Consider the following 20,260-nt stretch of genomic DNA (forward strand, 5'->3'; position numbering starts at 1 on the left):
TGGCGGCCAAATGGACGTGTATTTTAATTCCACTCATTCATTTGATCTCCCCTGTCTAAATGAACTCAGTCCATTAAATCTATTTTTTCAAAAATGTCATAAAAGCACAAGCCTTGTGTGCAGAGCAGCCACAGAATCTGAATGGAGCTGCTGTTTAGAGATTCATCTTCAGAAAAAGGAACTTTCCTCCAATTTAAATAGTCTCTCACTCTCCAGGTTTGTAACTCACTCTTCCAGCAGAGCAGAGGAATTGCAGATTCTCCCACCATGGCAGCTACCCTTGCTTGCAGATCCACGTGCTTATCTGAAGGTTTCCCTAAATGACCTCTTCTCTAGACAAGCGTTGGGGTTTGTCTCTTTCAAACCCAATAATTCTTACTCCTGAGAGCAAACAACAAATACAGCCAACTCCTGGTATTTGCATCTTGGATGGTCTGACCAATCTTGCTTTTGACTTCATTCACTCGCCTGTGATATTCTCACCTCTCCCTGTCCTTACTCCACCACTCAGCAGCAGGAATAAGATGGAGCTCAGCGCTTTCTCTCCGTACCCCGATACCCAGGGAAAGACCTGCCCAAACCAAGAATGACCAGCACGTTTGTAGGATGTGGAAACCGGACAGATGCAACCTCAGGAAAAGAGGGTGCACTCTGGCCCAACAGGTTGTAACCTCAGGCTGAACAAGGGATAAGGGCAGCTTCCTGCTCTGCTGAAATTCTTGGCTTCCAGACTCACTTGTGTTCACATGTAACATAGAGCCACGTTCCAGAGGCTGATGCCCCACAGATGGGGGATAATTGACGCCCCCCACCCCAACCCCCACCAAATCTCTCACCATCCTTTCAAAAGCCTGTGCTTTAAACATGAGCAGTTCAGTGCCTTTCAATACCTCTCTCTCTCTCTCTCTCTCTCTCTCACACACACACACACACACACACTAAGGAGAATACCGAAAATGGTCTCCCTTACCAGAAACAGTGGGAAGAAAGCCCCAGCAGTGCAAACTGGAATAGAAAACAATGTAGGCAGAACGTTGGAGAAGATGGAAAATCAGACCCAATATTGGGACAAGGAAGAAGTAGAAACTGAGTGTCTCCAAAGGTGAGGAGGGGTAGATGGGAAAGATGATGAGGCCAGAACCTAAGAAAAGTAAATAAGGAAAAACAATAGACTGTGTAAATGTGGGAAGGAGAGGTAGTAAGACACAAGGAAACTGCAGTGGTGGGGAAAAAAAGGGAGTTCCTAGTGACAGGCCCATAGGGAGCCAAGTTAGGAGACTCATCTGTAGCCAGTGTTATTAACTCCTACTTCCATAAATCTGAGCTCTTCCACTGAAGAGGTCTCTAATCCTAAACTGTGATAGAATCTTTTCTTTGGTCCTAAGGCTCCTTTTAACGAACGTAATGATTTTAGAAAGTGAAAACGATCACAGCCTAGAGTAAATCCAACCATTTTTTTCTTCCCACTAGTATAGTGCGCTAGTGTTAGAATGAATTACTGTGACTCCTCCTCATGTAGGACCAATAGACCAGAGGATTTATCTGTGTTGCAACCTTCCAGAATAAAATCAATAGATAAGGATTATAAATACCGAGCAGTCCCATGCCACGAGATGGACTGCTCTGGGGCTGAAGCAGGCGGGTAACACCTGGAGAGGATTTACAAGCAACTTCTTTTTTTTAACCTTTCCATATCTCTAGAGTGAAAGAGCAAGGACTTGAAATAATACATAATACATAATACATAATACATTTACAGAGACTTTTCAGTTCCAATGACCTAAGGTAGAATCAGAAACAGCTCAGGACTTGTGCTTGTTAACGACACACATTAAATAGCTACAACAAAGCAGCCACAGTTACTGTACTAGTTTGGTCCAATCTTCAACATTCTCTAACCATTTATGTGCATTTCTGTACAAAAGAGACAAGTGTTTTATCACCATATATTCTGCCCTCCAGAAAGCTTCAGAACTTTAAAAATGCCTAGGAAATGAAATTTACAGTTTTACAGAAGCTCAACTGGTATCCACCGATTAGACGGCACTTTACAATGAAACCACCCAGAAGTCCTTTCACTTTTCAAGTCCTGGTTTGGGAAGCAGAGACTGGAGAACCAACATACAGGAGACACACACTAAAGACATCTCACTGTGACGAAGCTAAGCCAACGTCCTTCCAACAGCATCCTTTGGGAAGGTACAGTAAAAAATCAGATGAAAAGACATGTATACTGGGGCACCTGGCTGGCTCAGTCGGTAGAGCCTGAAACTCTTGACTTAAAGGGTGTGAGTTCAAGCCCCACGTTGGGTGTGGAGCCTACTTAAAAAAAATACAGTAAAAAAAAAAAAAAGACATGTACACTCATATAAAAGAAATCAGGTTACCATACAAATTATACTGTGTTGGAATATTCTTAGTAATCAAGAGGAATGTCCATAACACCATACGTTACATAAGGTATTTACAAAAACACCTTCTCTCAGAAAACAGTAAAGATCACAAAGCCTGCCAACCAAGGCATGATGGGGCCACAAGCCCAGAAAAGATGCCATAACCATGGAGTCCTGGCATCATCAGCTGCAACCACATTCTCGCACATTCTCCGGGTCCGGAACGCAGCAGGTCCACCTGCTGCTCAGATACAGCCCTTCTTTGCTTCTCAGTTTCCTTCATGGACTTAGTCTTGGTCTTTACTCCTCACCTAAGAAATGCCACAGTTCATGAAATACTCTGTGTCTACGGTGCAGAGCCTCTGAGGGTATGCCAAGCTACCTGAAACCCAGCAACGCCCCCAAGTTGGAGTCATCCCCATAATGGCATGTGGGGCTCGGGCAGCCTCTGTTCCAGCAGCCACGTGAACAGACCTTCTTCACCTGCTCTCAGAACGTTGCACTGGTGTAGATTTCTAAAGGCTGCAGCCACGAGATCATGCACACCCTGTGTAGACTTTTTGGAATCCAACCACCCTCTCCTCCTTGGGGCTGGATCCCCCAAAGCTGTCATGTCCTAACATCAATTTCCCATTTGATCAATCTCTCTTTAAGAAATGTCCTCCCAACTGCCCTACGCACCCGCATTTGCCTGCCTTTTACAAGGCACGAGGCTTCCTCTGCTTCTGGGAAATGTACAAATGTTAGGAAATTCTCCTCTTTCCATAGAGTTCTTTGAAGATCACAGATAGGAGCAGAACCTGGTCTCACCCACTAGAAGTGCCAGATTAGTTAAAGACATTACTTTCTCACTGAAGAGAATCTAGAACAAAGCAATTCTTTCATATGACTCTGTGCCGCTTCACCACATGAGACGAGTAGCACTGCTGAACTCAGTCTAAATCTCGGGGGAAAGTCATTAGAAGAAGCGTGATTAAAACCAACTCCGCATAACAAATCCATTTGTGTCCATAGAGATGGTCCGCTGTAAATCAACGGCTAAATGTATAAAAAATGCTCTGCCTATAAACGCATATGCTTTTCCCTAGGAATCATCAAAATATGACCAGTATCATTAGCAAAGCAGTGGGATGAAGTATTCACCGTAGGAGAGAGGTAGGAAGGGAGATGGACACATAGGGGAGGTGTGTTGTCTGTACCGGGGGGTCAGGGAAGGACTTTTGGGTGATGCGACATCAGACAGGCCTGACAGGAGTAAGGGAACAAATCCCAGGCTCATCCAGGGGAAGTGAGTTCGAGGCAAAGGGGACAGCTCGCGCAAAGAGTGTGAAAGCAGAGGTCGCTTCTGTGTGTTGGAGGAGGGGTCAGCAAACTATGGCTCGCTGCTCAGTTTTATAAACAAAGTTTTATTGGCATTCTCATCTGTCCACATATTGTCTCCCATGGCTGCTTTTGCTCTTTGATAGCAAAGTTGAGTCATTGTGACAATTACGGTATGTACGCTCAACAAAACTTTACTGTCCAGCCCTGTCCAGAGGAAGGCCAAACCTTTTACTTTGCTAACCCCCTGTGTCTGAGGAACATGAAGGAAGTGAGTATAACTGGGAGAGGCAGGTAGGGGCCAGATCACTTAGGGCCTGGTAGGATAAAACCAATAAACAAACCACCAACCAACCACCACACGAAAGATGTGTCCCCCAGGGATAGGAGTTCAGACATCTCTTTGCCAGCTCACTCCTGCGTGCCTGTCTGAACTCTGCCTCCTTGCTGGTCTGTAGGTTCTCAGCCGTTTTTCCCTGGTGGTGGCGACATGCACATCTGGCAATCTCCCATGGACACACCCCCGCTAGGCCCAGGCGAGCCAGCAGGTGTAAAACACAGGGTCACCTTGCAGACACCTTAATAAAATGGCAAAATGAACATTCATGAATCACAGTAATTTCCTAATATGTTAAATGCGTCACAGGGCACAATGAGAACCACTGCTACGGAGTACGTTTTCTAGCATTTTTTTTCTCATTTGAGCAAAACTCCAGACACAAAACGTATTCAAAGACCTTGCTACTCAAAGTATGGCTGAAGACCCATAGCATCAGCATCCCCTTGGAACTTATTTGAAATGCAGAATCTTAGGCCTTGCTCCAGACCTATAGAATCAGGATCTTCATTTTAACAAGATTCCCAGGAGATCTGAATGGTCACTAGGGTTTGAGACCACTATCATGATTGGTCTCTAAGTATTCTTTTTTTTTTTAAAGATTTTATTTTATTTTGACAGAGAGAGAGATCTATCACAAGTATGCAGAGAGGCAGGCAGAGGGGGGAGAGGGGGTAGCAGGCACCCTGCTGAGCAGAGAGCCTGATGCAGGACTTGATCCTACAACCCTGAGATCATGACCCGAAGGCAGATGCTTAGCTCAACTGAGACACCCAGGCACCCCTCTAATTACTCTTTTCTAAGTGTCCGAGATGGGGTTTTAAATTTCAAAGAGGTTAGCTTATTTATACTATTCATACTAGTAAACACTGGCTATAAAATAATGGTTAATAATAATTAAGGATTTGCTAAATAAATAATGATACATTTATCTATACAGAAATATTAGCGGCTGGCAAAATCAGTATTGTAGAAGGACGTGGGAATTTTTTACAGCTTATCATGAAGTGAAAAAAATATCAATTATAGGCAGGACTAAGACTAAAACAAATGTATAAATGATAATTAAAGAACAAAATGTGGCCCTTATTAATCTAAACAATACAGTAATGATATAACTAATAAAATCAAAGAAAAATAGGTGATAGGAGGTGTACAGCAGTGTAGTTATGCTGATTCCCTCATCTTTCATAGCCATTGGTAGCAATATGTAATTTAAGGCTAATAAATAATAAGTTATAATTATATTTAAAAATGGGAAGTTGATTAACCAATCAGTCAACAGGATTGAGTATTGAGGAAATGGAGAGAAGTAGGGAGAAGGTGGAAATACTAACTTTTTACACTTGTTTTTTACATGATCTGAACAAATACTGGCTAAACATCCAAAGGACTAAGTAATAGAAGTGTAAAAAAAAAAAAAAAAAAAACTTTGGAACAGAAATCTAAGTTTTCTAAATCATCAAAAGAAACACACACACAAAGGGGAACACAAAACAAAACAAGGAACAGAGACCAAGTGGTAAAATCACCCATATAAACCGAAAGTGTAACGTGTGAGAAGGTAAACAAGCCTCAGTAAATAAAAATGAGCTAACCTCATCTAGTAAAAGAAAAATAGTCCCCTCATGTATCACAGAGTAAAAGTCAACTATTCCCTCCCTACAAGCAACACACCTGACCAAAAGGGCTCGGGCTGAAAACCACAGTGTGCACTGAGGCATACTTGACAAAGTCAAACAAAAAGCAAGCAGGGGTCCCGAGCTTAACATCAGATGAGGACGGATTCAGGCAAAAATGAATGAAGAACACAAATATGGCTTTTTATAATGATGAAAGGGGGACACTCTGTAATGAAAAATAGGCTTTTATATATTCCCAAACCTAAGAAATACTAAAAAAATACTATAGTCTCATGAAAATGATTGATTAAAAATGGCAAGAGTCTATCAGCACATTACAAGAACAGTACATTAAAATCAAGAGTCATTTATTCCAGGAATAAAAGGATGGTTTAATGTGAGTAAATATATAAACTGATTACATTAATTGGTTAAAGAGAAAAATCACATCATCAATCTCCACTACACTGAAAGAGATTTTGTGAAATGCAACATCCATTCTTAATTTAAGAAGGAAAAAGCCTTTTAATAACATAAATACAGATGATAATTATCCATCCACTTACCACAGAGCCAGCAGCACGCTTAGTGGGAAAATACTAAAACATGCTCATTAAGATCAAGAACAAGACAAAGACATCATTGACTATCACTGTGATTTAACATTTTTCTAGATGTTCTAGCCGCTGTTATGGGAAAAAGAGAAAAAACAAGGGCATAAAAGCTGGAAAAAGAGGAGTTAAATTTTACTTTACTGGAAAAGAAAAAATCTATGTGGAAAATCCAGGAGAATCAAGTGAAACACCACTATAATTAGTAAAAAAAAAATTCAATAAAGGACAAGAGCTATAACAACATTAACATGCTGAAATCAACAGTGTATGTGCATATATATATATATATATATACATATATATATATATATATATATATATATATATATGGAACAACCAGCTGGGAGAAGTACTATAAGTCCTCAGAATGCATCACCTTTTCCCAAGCACCCTAGTCTCCCTCTTGTCACCTTTTCCCTAGGTGGTTTCCTGTGACTGAAAGGCTATCTCTTTGCCCCCGCCTCTTTTTCTGGGGAGTACAAGATGCTCCTTCAAACTCAATACAATGTCACCTTTAGGTGACTTTGGCCCTTCCCAACCCCTGAGTGTTCTGATCCCCTTCTCTATGCTCTGGCCCACATTTAGCCATCACACCATCATAGCGCTTACCACACTATCCTGTAACTATCTGATTATTGGCTGCCTCTCCCATTTGACTGTGAGCTCCTTGAGAAAAGGGACCTTGTCTACATTCTCTGTGTGCTCAGAGCCCAGCACCAGGTTTGGCAAAGTTAGTTGCTCCAACAACCCGCACAGTAGATACTCTGTTAGGTTTCTGATTCTATTCACAAGAAATGGCCCAAACCTGAAGACAGGACAGACCGGACAGATCAATGGATAAAGATGGGCAGATAGATATGGAGAGATATGATATAGTCACAGAAGTTTAAAAAGCAAGTGCTGGTTCATAGATTATTAAGTCTCATTTGGTCACATTTATGGATTATAATTCTTTCATTGATGAATGAATTTAGTAAAAAAATTTATTCAGTAAAATGCTGTTAAATTGATGAATGCACAAATGTATCTGTTTTAGAAATAAATGGTTACAGATTTTGTTTCTTTTTCTAAAATATTTGTAATTTTTATTGTGTTGACTTGTGGGATATTTCAATTTAGTTTTTAATTATCATTAATATCATTGGTTTCCCCAAATTTAAACCTTCCACTTTAGCATAAAAAATGGAATGTATAAATACACTTCATAATTCAATAAGTTTGCCATACTGTCAATATCTGTTAAGAAAAATCTTAAAAGCTAGCTGAATAAAAACATATGCGAACATTTTCACGCATGGGAACAAAAAGATCAGGTGCTCCATAAATGAATGGATGAATGGATGGGGTGGGTGGGCGGATGGACAGACGGACGAATGAAGGCAACGGAGAATCCACTTTCCACATGACAGTCCAGGTGATCTCTTAAAAATGAAAGTTGGGGACGCCTGGGTGGCTCAGTTGGTTAAGCTGCTGCCTTCGGCTCAGGTCATGATCCCAGCGTCCTGGGATCGAGTCCCACATCGGGCTCCTTACCCTCCGCAGGGAGCCTGCTTCTCCCTCTGACTCTGCCTTCCACTCTGCCTGCCTGTGCTCGCTCTCGCTCACTCTCTCTCTGACAAATAAATAAATAAAATCTTTTTTTAAAATAAATAAATAAATAAAAATAAAAATGGAAGTTGGATCATGTCATTCTCTTACATAGAAATGTTAGGTGCATGTAAATAAAGCCCAAAACCTAAAAGAGAAAAAACAAACAAACAAACAAAAAACAACAAAGGGCAGGATAGCATGCATAGTGTGCTGTCATTTGTGGGCTGGATAGAGCACAGCAGGACGTGGGGGAGGGAGATTCTAGTCCCGCATATCTTCTGTGTCTCTTGAACTCTGACATGTATGCATGTGAGTCCAAAAATAAAAATATTCTTTTCTATAGTTCCAACATGTTTTAAAATGAGCACATACTTCTTTTTGTAATAATTGTTTACAAAGAAAGCTTCAGAAATACATCTTTAATTATCTTACAGTCTTTGGAGCTAGTTCCTCAGTAGTTTAAAACCAGGCATGGGGTTCTTTTTCTCTGTGTGTTCCCGGTGAACAGTTTGAAAAATGGCAAACCTTGTTACCCCTTTTTAAAATACATACCCAGGGACGCCTGGGTGGCTCAGTTGGTTGGACGACTGCCTTCGGCTCAGGTCATGATCCCGGAGTCCCGGGATGGAGTCCCGCATCGGGCTCCCAGCTCCATGGGGAGTCTGCTTCTCTCTCTGACATTCTCCTCGCTCATGCTCTCTCTCACTGTCTCTCTCAAATAAATAAATAAAATCTTAAAAAAAAAAAATAAAATACATACCCATCTTTCTTTGCTTGAATCTAATAAATGCTGTTTCCTTCCTATTTTAACATTTGTGATTTTTTAAAAAAAGATTTTATTTGACAGAGAGAGAGAGGGAGAGAGGGAACACAAGCAGGGGGAGAGGCAGAGGGAAAGGGAGAAGCAGGCTCCCCACAGGGCTCGATCCCAGCATGCTGGGATCATGGCCTGAGCTGAAGGCAGACGCTTAATAACTGAGCCACCCAGGCACCCCAACATTTGTGATTTATGTAGTGGCTCTTGATCTTTGGTGAACTGGAGCTTGCCCAAAGGAGGCTGTTAAAATACAGATTCTCAGGGTGCTCCTGCCATACATGCTCAGGCAGTGGGATCTAGGCGGGGCCCTAGAATCTGCATTTGAACATCACTACAAGAGATTCTAAAGCAGTTGGTCCATAGTCCATACTTTTCAAAATATTCATCTACGGCTTATTAAGGAAACAGTATTTTCATTTCAAAGTGACAATCCTATGTAGTCTACAATTTAGATTTGAAAGTGATCTCTCCTTCTCATGACTCCTCCCCTAACACACACACACTTAGAACTTTAGACCTTTATAAACATCTGTATTATGTTATATGCCTTATAATGTGGTTCTCTGTGTCCTTTGTCTTCTCTCTCAGCTTTCTGAGAGATCCAGATCTTTATCTAGCTTTATCAATGTTCCAATGTTGCAAAATAAAAAAGCATGTGACAAAAGCCAGAGCGTAGAGTTCAGATTTTAGTTTCTTTGGCTTGGGGGTCAAGTTTCTCTGCCAGCTTGAACGTTTCTAGTATCCCCCTTTCCCCAACCCCAACCCCCCCCACAAAGCTCTGATATAAACAAGCACAGTGTTAACCCCAAGTGCCATGCTGCCTGCTAAGTCTAGAGACGGGCTGTTGTTTTATTTTAAAATATCGGTATAAATCACTTCTGGTAGCTTTCAGTGCCTTTCCCAGGACCTCTGATGAGCCCTTTCCTCTGTGAATCTTGAAGTGAAAAGAACTCTTAAAAAGGCAGCACAAGTGGTTCAGATAAACATCCTGGTGGGTTTTCCACATTACATAAATTATCAAGTGTTGGGAAGGGATCAGGATGTATAGCAGCAGCTCTATGCTACCCCCTGGTGGCCAGACGCTCCATGGCATCCCAGCCCCACCAGGTATCCTGGCCCTCAGACCAACCGGCCAAGCTCACTTACTGGTTCCTCAGCAGCGTCAAGCCTAACTAAATACAAATTATTTGCTGGTAAACAGCTAACAGTGTGGCTGGCAGGAAACAAAACATGCAGTCAGAATTTTACTTTCTTCTGCACAGCTGAAGATCATCGTTCTGCCAATTGTATAACTTCCTTTTAAAAAAAAAATTTTAGCACAAAGCTTAAGAGCCTAATCTTAATGATGAGATCAGTCAAAAGGCAAATGTGGAAGACCTCTTACACTCAAAGTACATCCCTAATAGCACAAGATATATATACGCAAACCATCACCGGTGAAACTCCAGAGCTTTTGAGAAAAGTCACTCACTGTACCCACCAACTGGGACATTCACCCCTGCCCTGGCCTGGAACCTCACAGCAGGTTGGGGCTAACTTGAAATTGATTGTCCGAGAGGTACAACATGGATAATTTAGCCTGAAGGACAGGGAGGATTAAGAGAGAATAGAGTAACAGTCCACTGGTCTGAAGGATGCTCTGTGTCCCCTGAGATTAGATAAGAAATAATGTGGGATGGCACTGCGGGTGGCTTAAGTTCTTTCAGTAAAGAATTTCCTAAAAAGTGCCTACATCTGGGTGCCTGGGTGGCTCAGTGTCTTTAAAAAATATATAATACCAAGCAAAATGAGAATTTACTAACGTATATACTCACAGAAAATAGGAATATAAAAAACTCTCCCAATTATTCAAAAATCTTCCACATGCCTTACATTATTTCCTTTAGGACTCAATTGGGCAAAAATGATGGAACTACAACAGGCAAGTCTACTTTAAAATAATTACATTTGGGGCGCCTGGGTGGCTCAGTGGGTTAAGCCGCTGCCTTCGGCTCAGGTCATGATCTCAGGGTCCTGGGATCGAGTCCCGCATCGGGCTCTCTGCTCAGCGGGGAGCCTGCTTCCTCCTCTCTCTCTCTGACTGCCTCTCAGCCTACTTGTGATCTCTGTCTGTCAAATAAATAAATAAAATCTTAAAAAAAAAAAAGTGCCTACATCTTGTACCTGGATTCTTCTTTAAGGGTCACTAGGAAAACAAAAAGAAATTGTCAGGAATAAAGTGCCCAAGTTGAAGGGGATGAATTTGGTGGCATTTTGGGGCTCCTTCCGGCCCTACAAGCAGAGGTTCATTTCGAAGTCTCTGTGAATAGACAAGACAGGATAATGTGAATAAAAGCAAAAACCAATTTTCTTGTAAGATTCGGACAGAAATGACCTCACCTGTGCACACAGCAATCATAGGGACAGAATGCATCTCTGGGATTTCAAGTTCCCTGGTGACAGAGGCGGCCTTTAATGGGAGCTGCTTGCTGAGCTAATGGTCGGGCCCTGAGTGGAAATTCTGAGATCAATAGGCCTTTCTAAATTCAGGAAATCAAGACTCCACCTAAAGCTTAATGGTCTGATAAGAACAGCAAATAAAGACTGTCCCTTCCTCTCTTCCCTGCCATGCATTTAATTGGTTCACACCCCAATTTTCCTAGAAGTTAATGCTGTAATGACATGCAACCTTTGGCAAGAGGTGAGGAAAGAGAAGTGATAGATTGTGCACAGAAAATCCCAGAAAAGATGGGTTTATGGCAATCAAGCTGTACCTCGTTATAAATAGCTACATTTTCAAAGAATGCTAGTGAGATCCTCTCCTAAGGTGAGTCTCTGCTTTGCTTAAGCGAAGTCTCCAGTTTGCTGAGATTGTTAATTGGATCAAATGTTCCCCATTCAGAGTTACAGGCACTTTGTTTTACGTAAAAATTTGAATCACACTTTTTAAAATGAAAATTCTTCCTTAGAACAAGGCTTACTGAACTGGGCATTGGAGTGTGTCTTTGAGCAGCAATATTTCCTCCTTGTATTTGACTTTTATGAAATGTAAAAGGCCAAATAAAATATCAGAGAAATGAAGAAAGCCTGAAGAAAATAAGTCAGGAAACATTACCATATATCTTTAAATACGATCAAAACTTTTCTGTTTCATAAAGATTCATGTGTTTCCCACACTTAGATAGAAGTCAAGAAAGAAAAGACTTCTTCATGAGCTAAAGGAAATGTGTGCTTAAGAGATGACTCCGAGAGACAGCTAAACTCCCAGTCAGCATAGAGAGAGATGATCAGCAGATAAGAAGAATGTTCAACAAGGACTGAAACACATGGGTTAGTTAGCCACGAAGTGTGATTCACGAGAATATCCCCTCTATACTCCTCCTACTACTGAAACTTATCTCACTCTATTATTTTTTAAAATTATTTATTTAGTTTAACTAATCTATATGCCCAACATGGGACCTGAATTCATGACCCCAAGACCAAGAGTCATAGGCTCTTCCAACTGAGCCAGCAAAGTACCCCACCTGACTCTGTTATTGATATTGCTTGTTTTACTTTGCCCAGCACCCCACTCCCAGCTGGACGATATGCTCAGAGCAATGAGTATATGTTGCTTTTTTCATTATCCTATCTCAAGCACCTACCAGAGTGCTGGCACTCAGTGAATACAAGTTAAATTTAAATTGAGCTATGGTTAAGCAAATCAGGCAAGAATGAAACAAGACTTTAGCAACAAGCATCATTGTTTAGTAACATCTCATAAATACTAAAGTTACTGTCATAACCTAAGAATGACTGAATTCTGAAGTTGAAAACCTATTGAGGAATCATTAATTTCTTAAAATCTTAAGAAAAAACTATGGCTTTAAAACAAGACTCTTCTTACTTATCAGTGCCAACCATGAAAAAGATATTTGATGGTTTGCTTTGCCCAATTTTAATGAATCCAAACTCTAACTTTGTACTGGAAAAGGAAGGACAACTGAATCATGTCTGGTTACCACTTTTTACAAAATTTCTCACCTGAGGCCACAGGCGACAGGACTGCTTACTCTAGAGCCCTCGGAATACAAGAAACACACAGAGCAGCCAATGAGTTTGGAGTTCCACTTCCACAGCTCTTATTTGAATACGCTCAAGAATTTCTTTCTTGCTGAATTTATCATGAACAACCACTTACCAAATCTACCAATACTGACTTTGTGAAATCCCTCCCCACACCTGTCACTTAGGACTCTCTTTTCATATCTTCCATCACTGAGTGCGAGCAGAATAACTGAGGAGAGTAGAAGATGGTGACGGGCAATGGGGATCTGTTTCTGAAAAGCGGATGTTTTAAAGATATTTTATTTTTCAACACCATTAACAACCAAAAAAAGCAAGATTTAAAGCAGGAAGGAAAAAACAAAAACCCCAAAACAATGAAAAAACAAACATCATCATCAACAACAACAACAACAACAACAAAAACAAACCCCCAAAATAAAAACCGAAACTTACACTTAAACTTTTGGGGTGGGGAAGGGGAAGTGCTGTAAATATGAAAAGACTTTTAAAGAGAACACTTATTGAATACACAGTCCTGAGGCACCTCCCCATTCTTTCAAACCCTCTCCTTTCTCCTCAGTGCCCTTCTAATGCTCTGAGAACCACCTTTCTCAAATAATGAGACACACATTTCTTTCCTGAGTACATAAGTTTTATAAATTGCATCAGATCCACAGTGAGTGTCTTTCAGAGGGTTTCACCAAAACCAAAGAAAAGCTCAGAGATCAAACTGCAGTAAAAGATCTGGGAAAGAATGCAGAACTTTACAGTCACAGAACTAACCTGCAAGCTGTCCTTAGTCTTGGGAACCTGAAATCAAACCCACAAGCCCACGTCCAAGGGTGAGGAGGACCACGTGGGAGGCCAGCTGCACAGCAAGAGAGTTGGACCTATCTCCCCTCCAGGGGTCTGAACTGTAACTCGCGTTCAAACTGCTCTGCAGTCAGGGTGCCCTGGATAGCTTCGCAGCCTGGGTTGAACACAGAGTAGGCACTCTTCTCTCCCTCTCTCTTCTCTTCAGGGCCTCGTGTCCCGACATACATCCAGTAGAACAAGGACAGGACAAAATAGGCCAGGCCAAATTCCAGTTCCACAAACAGTCCCAGCAGGACCAACCAGAGAAGAACCTTCAGGAAGGTGACATTGGTCAGGAAAGACTGGTCCCGGGGTGCCGGCAGAGGAATGGTTATATTCTGTGGTGGCTGTGATGTGCTGGTCCGAGGCCGAGCCACTTCCTAGGACACACAAACAAACAAAAGTAAGAATAAAGGGTAATGGGGCTCAGAAGATCAAAACCAATCTGGAGAGACAGCTCTCACTGCTCTGGAAAGGCTTCTGGCTCATTGATTTCTATTTTCTGGCTCTGCTCTCTAAAACAATCATCTCCAAGGAGCTCCCGTGCCCTGCTCAGACTGAATCAAAACTGATCTGCACTTAGTGAGATGTGATCTGATAAAAACCTGACGGCATTCGGATGGATTCCCATTCGTGGGCGTCACTTCCTCAGATCAGTCTGCTGCTAACAAGAACTCATCTGAGCCCCGTACAGAAATTACCCATAATTGATCATGCAACAACTACACCTAATACTTCACACACAGAATCGATATGTTTATTGATTTGATTAGATGAGCTACAGTCTTGTGAGTGACATGATTCTAAAATGAGAACTATATCAGAAAAGGAAGAAATCCCTTCCACTTATTAAAAACAAATCATCAGGGGCACCTGGGTGGCTCAGTTGGTTAAGCATTTGCCTTCAGCTCAGGTCACGATTCCAGAGCCCTGGGATCAAGTCCCACATCCGGCTCTTACTTGGAGGAAAGCCTGCTTCTCCTTCTGCCTGCTGCTCCCCCTGCTTGTACTCTTTCTCTGACAAATATATAAAATCTTTAAAAAATTAATAATAAAACAAATCATTAGTATAGCCACGATCTTTCCATCCTGGGAACATCCTACTCACCGCCAGGTCCAGGCAGTGTGTCTCCTAACTGGACTCCCTGCCTCCTATTTCTTCCCTCTCCAAACCATCCTATGTAAAGCTGCAAAGTGAATTTCCTACAACACCTACCAACCTCCTGTTCACAAACCTTCAACAAATTTTACTGCCTGCAAGTTAAAATTTAAACTCCATGGGCTGGAATCCAAGCAATGCCTTCCATTTATTTAACACATAGAAATGCCAGTACACAGGCCCCTGTGTTGGGTGCTAATGGGAGAAATATTTAGATAGCTTTAGGGAGGCCTGATCTCTAGTCCAGCATTTTTCCAAACTTTTTTGGGTATGGCCCATAATAAGAAGTACATTTTGTACTGGGACCCAGCATATAAACATATAAAAAAATAGAAAAAGTTTCACAAACCAACAAATATTCATCACCACATACGAAATTCTCATTTTCTATTCCATTTTTTAAAATTCATCTTTAGCAGAGGACTAGATCCTCTAAATTGATTTCACCATCCACCAATTGGTTGCAATTTGTAGTCTGAAAAACAATGGTTTAAAAAATTCCCTGTATAATCCATTACTCTATCAATGAACCTCTACTCAAGTGCAACAGATCTTACTACCCAGAGACACTGCCCAACTGTAGCCTAGGACAGGCATGACTGGTGAACTGTGTATGCTTGACCTCCTTGGCCATCAAGGAGGGGTGCCCCCTCTGTCTCCCAGAGCACTGACTGCCTGTCTTTCTCACTGAGCATGAAACTGTTTGCCAATTAAGTGTTTTTTCTTTCAATACAGGTCACATGTGTCCCTAGATTGCTACCAGGAGGCCAGTGGACTACCATTTACTATCCTTTGATGTCTCCAGAGCCAAACACAGCAACCCACACATTGGTTCTCAATGCAGAGCATAACTTTTAGTCCATTTATTCAATTATATCCCCCATTCTTGCTATGATCATTTAAAAAGGGACCACAAAACATTATTCAGTCTTGATAAAAAATATAGGTCATCGATTTACGTTGTCTCAGAAGTTCTATTTTGTTAGAACCTTTTTTAGTGTCAATGTTGTAATTATTACCTTTTCAGTTAGATTGGAAAACCCCCTAAGATGCTATCAGCAACACACCCCCTCCACACACACACACACACACACACACACACACACACACACATTTGTTAAGTAAATGTGTGCCCCTTGCAGTTAAGTAAACGTGTGTCATTTCAAAAAATGCTCCTTTCAGATTTGACCTGTATGCACAATAGGGAAATCACCAAAAGGCTCAGCAGGGAACTAATATAATCTGATTTATATTTAAGCCAGATAAAGAATGGGCTACCAGAGTAGAAGCAGGGAAACTATGAGAAGCTCACGCAGGAGGCCCAGTAAGAGAGGAAGACTGGGCATAATGGGGGTGGTGACATACGAGTCAGAGAGAAATGATGGACTGAGGGATATGGAATACATCTTGAATGTGTATAACTTGAAATTCACTATAGTCTGAGTTTATTATTGAGGGAGTATAAAAAGAATAATGCTCATGGCCACCATTTATTAAGTGCCTTCAAGATGTCTGATCTCCTGTCATCCAGGAGACAGGCACTATTGATCCCAATTTACTGATATGGAAATGCTAAGATGTGAAGTAACTCCCCTAACTTCACACAGCGAGAGATAGGCAGGGATGAGACTGGTGTAGGATCCTAGGATGGTCTCCCTCCACAGCCCTTTGTACTTAATTAGGGGCCTTTATGGGGGATGGTAAGGGGAAGGGTTAGAGATCTAGAAGGGAGATGGGGGTGGGTGGCAAACCAACTGCCAAAGGGAAAAAACAAGAGGAAAGATACAGAAATTACTTTATTTGGCATTTGTTTTAGTACTTGTGTGGCTTCTGCTATGAAAGTTGCAGATGGAAGTGTCTGTGGTCGTCACAGCACATAGAGGCATAGTTTGTTTTTGTTTTTTAAGAATTTATTTATTTATTTGACAGAGAGAGATCACAAGTAGGCAGAGAGGCAGGCAGAGAGAGAAAGGAGGAAGCAGACTCCCCGCTGAGCAGAGAGCCCAATGTGGGACTCGATCCCGGGACTCTGGGATCATGACCCGAGCCGAAGGCAGTGGTTTAACCCACTGAGCCACCCAGGCGCCCCATATAGAGGTATAGTTTAAGGAAAGTACTTCCAGTTCTCAAATATCAAACTGCTTCTCACCTCAGGGCCTTTGCACCTGTGGCTCTTTTTGAGAGGCATGCCCCCTTCCCATCACATCACCTGGCTGGCTTCCTCTTCTCCTATAAAGCTCAGCAAACATGTTACCACATGTGCCCCCGGCCTTGTCCTAGGTTTCTCCAAGAGTAGCTCCTAATTATAAAATGCCCACCTCCTCCTGCCCTGCCTCATTGACAGGTGCACCTGTCACCCCCAATTCATTAGCACAGTATCCTGTTTTTTCTGCTTTCCTGGCATTCATTATTCTGTTCTTCTGTTTAGTGTCTGTTGCCCCAAACGCAAGCGCAAGTTCTTTGATAACAGGGCTTTGTCTGCCCTTATCACCCCGTTTCCCCAGATTTGGGACAGAAGCTGGAACAGAGTGGGCACGTGATAGAATTTTTCTGAATAAATGAATGATGGTGAGAGAAAGGAAGAAATTAAAAGATGATTCCCGGGTTGGAGGGAGCTGTACTTAGTTAGCCAGGTGACTCCAAAGAAGGAGAGCACTGGAGTGGTGGGTCAACCTGAGCCAAGGGTTGGGGTGAGGAGTCACAGGATGTGTGGGCACCTTGGGAGCTGCAGAATATGCCTGGGGAAGGAGACAGGGTTTTTTTTTACAGGACTGAAGAAGTCACAAGCATTCCAGTCTTCATTTGGCAGAAGCTTGTCACAAAAAGTATTTTATCTTGGGGACTGTTTTCCTCAAGCTAAATTGGAGAGTGGGGAAGGAGGATATGGATGCTTCCTTATCAATGACAACTGAGAAGCAATTACAAACAGCAGGCTAAAGAAATGTCTGACAAGCACCATGTGTCAGTGAAATTGTTAAGAGAGATGGATTGTAAATTGGGAGGAAAAGATACAATTTAATGAGAATTTTCACACCAGAGCAAAGCCAGGAATGATAACGGAGTCAATAGAAATGAGCTTAAGACAGAGTCCCTTATGAAAAACGGAGTAATTAATAAAAACCAACTGTGGGTCTAGCATTTCCTGTCATCATTTTGTCAGGATATCAGTTTTTGGGCTTTAAACAATGGAAACTTTCTCCAAGTTCAGCTTTTCTAGTCCAATTCAATGATCTCAGACTCCTTTGGAAACGAGACATGCGGGCAAACACTCATTGTGTGGGTCAGACTTTTTTTTTTAACTGCAGAGAGGAAAGAGCGTAGGGAAAGTAGATTCTAAAATCTTAAGCAATGGTGCTCAGTCAGTTCTAATCAACAATAAAGTTATACTGAGACAAACCTCATGCAAGGAAATGGATTGTTTAAACCCTGCTGCACTCGCTTTCTGTAAGTCTGATGGACCCCTGTGTGTCATGGAGAATAATATCTAATCAAAACTGAGTAATAGTGAGTTCTCCTTGGTTTAAAAAATTGCCTAAACCAGATGTTGTGCAGTATAGTAATAAATGAACTAAGATAAATAATTTTAAGAGGAGTAAGGTACACTTCTCCTCCAATACATTTTCATTTTTAAAAGGAATTTTTGGCTCTTATTACACTTTTGAGATACAAAGGCTTTTTCACAGATTGCCTCAAGGCACCCTTGATGTTGTGTCCTGTATTTCAACATAAATAATCCAGTGTCACACCTGCAAGGCACCTTGCCACTCTACCTGAGTGAAAACTATATGAAAATACAAAATGGGAATCAAGATCATCTGCAAAATAAGAGAATTAAAGGGTGAAAAGTCTGCAATACTGATCTAATGGTCTAAACAATGTTTTCTCTTGAACATTCACTACTGAACTTGAGTAAGTTTCCCTAATCCAGTAGGGATGCCCCAGCATCAGCCACCTCTGGCAGTGAGAGCGACCACACCTGCAAGTCTTCTAGTCAAATGCCAGTTCTTTTTTTTTTTTTTCTCTTTTAAAGATTTTATTTATTTATTTGTCAGAAAGAGAGAGCACAGGCAGAGTGGCAGGCAGAGTCAGAGGGAGAGGGAGAGACAGGCTCCCTGCGGGGCAAGGAGCCCGATGTGGGACTCGATCCCAGGACGCTGGGATCATGACGCTGGGATCATGACCTGAGCCGAAGGCAGCCGCTCAACCAACTGAGCCACCCAGGCGTCCCTCAAATGCCAGTTCTAAAGCATAGTCTATTTGGGCTACAGGCTGCATGTGGCCCAGATGCGGAATCAAAGGAAGCCTTAATTACCGCCGCTTTTTAAGCAGTATCCAATTAGACCTTTGACCCGCCATTAGTGGAGGGCTGCGGCTGAAAGCGGTTGTGGGGAGGTTTCTGGAAGGCACGGGGCATCACAATAACTCAAGAGCAGAGGTGCTTTCTTCCAGGGCCCTAGACCCTCACTTCCCGACTGGCATCGGGAGCTGCATGGGTCGCAAGCTGGAAAGAAAATGTCAAAACCACGGATCAGTGCTGACAGGAGTGACCGGAGACGCCCAGCCCAACCCCGCAGCAGGCGGGATGCATCAGCACGCCAGTTCTGCCCCCGAAGGTGGAAACCAGAGGAGGGGGCGTGGCCTTTAGGCCACCACGCGGTGGGCGGGGAGTGGGCGGGGAGTGGGCGGGGCCTCGGCCGCAGTTTCCTGGGAGGCCACGACAGCGTCCCTGAAGCCAGGTCCCCGGGGCAAGGCCTCCCTCTCACCTGAGCGAGGCAGGGCTGAACCTGGATACTCGCAGGCCTCGGTTTCCACACCAGGAACCGTTTTAGCCAGCCTAGGGCTGCCTTTGGAGTCGTAGCTGCTTCCGCCTTCTCTCCTGAGGTTTGTGCACTCGCGCTCGAAGTGCTAGGTTCGGCCGCCAGCCCGGCCCGTTTCCTGGCCGCCCGGAACTCGGCTAACCGCTGTTCCATGCCGCGCGCCGCGCGCCTCGCTCCTCGCCCGCCGGGAGCGCGCATCCGCCGGCCCGGCCCCTGCCCTCCGCCTTACCCGGTGCCCGGCCGCACTGCGCCTGCGTAGCGACGGCTCTGTGCCGCGCCTGCGTGCTGGCGGCGTGGCCGCCGAGCGCGGGGTTTGTGACGTTCTTTGAGCGGAATATGCAGTTTATGTCCGTTCTAAGTGCTCGTGGTCGTAGAGTCATACTCTCAGGAGAAATGGTGAAGCATTGAAGCATAGGAGCATCTGGCTGGCGCAGTCGGAAGAACGCAGGACTCTTGATCTCGGACTAGTGGGTTTGAGCCCCTGTTAGGGGTAGAGATTACATGAATAAATAAAAACTTAAAAATCTAAAACATAAAGACTTATATTGTCCCCCTCTCGCTTGGGGGCTTTTCTGAGGAAAGTTCTTCAGAGGTCCATCTCCCTTCAGGGATCCGCTCCCTACCAGATGGTGCATGCCTTTAGCTGTTAGGCACTACTATTGCACGGCAGTTTCAGAAGGTCCCAGGGCATTGAGGAAGGCCCATCT

The 20,260-nt window shown here is 42.9% G+C and overlaps 1 protein-coding gene across 4 annotated transcripts; it reads right to left on the reverse strand.

Annotated features, from left to right (window-relative positions):
- SAYSD1 (SAYSVFN motif domain containing 1) lies at positions 1-19,820 on the reverse strand. Of its 4 annotated transcripts, none has more exons than XR_014311978.1 (3): positions 19,500-19,820; positions 13,506-13,957; positions 1-381 (listed from the first exon to the last, which is right to left on the reverse strand). XR_014311978.1 is itself a non-coding variant. In XM_082731427.1 (2 exons), exons 1-2 carry the CDS (start codon positions 19,749-19,751, stop codon positions 13,613-13,615), a joined length of 597 nt encoding a protein of 198 aa, XP_082587553.1. In that variant the 5' UTR covers positions 19,752-19,820; the 3' UTR covers positions 13,353-13,612. The 4 variants fall into 4 exon arrangements, 1 of the variants encoding a protein (XP_082587553.1); XR_014311979.1 differs by lacking the exon at positions 1-381 and adding an exon at positions 2,379-2,704; XR_014311980.1 differs by lacking the exon at positions 1-381 and adding an exon at positions 6,045-7,898.
- Positions 19,821-20,260: the final 440 nt, after the last annotated feature.

Source organism: Mustela nivalis (genome assembly GCF_964662115.1).
Source record: "Mustela nivalis genome assembly, chromosome: 5".
NCBI lineage: Eukaryota > Metazoa > Chordata > Mammalia > Carnivora > Mustelidae > Mustela > Mustela nivalis.

Bases quoted from the DNA above. Each gene is read 5' to 3' on its own strand.
- SAYSD1 (XM_082731427.1), bottom strand. From the start codon at position 19,751: ATGCGCGCTCCCGGCGGGCGAGGAGCGAGGCGCGCGGCGCGCGGCATG. The intron at 13,958-19,499 runs GTGAGAGGGAGG...TGTGTGTCCTAG, and splicing joins TTCAGCCCTGCCTCGCTCAG to GAAGTGGCTCGGCCTCGGAC.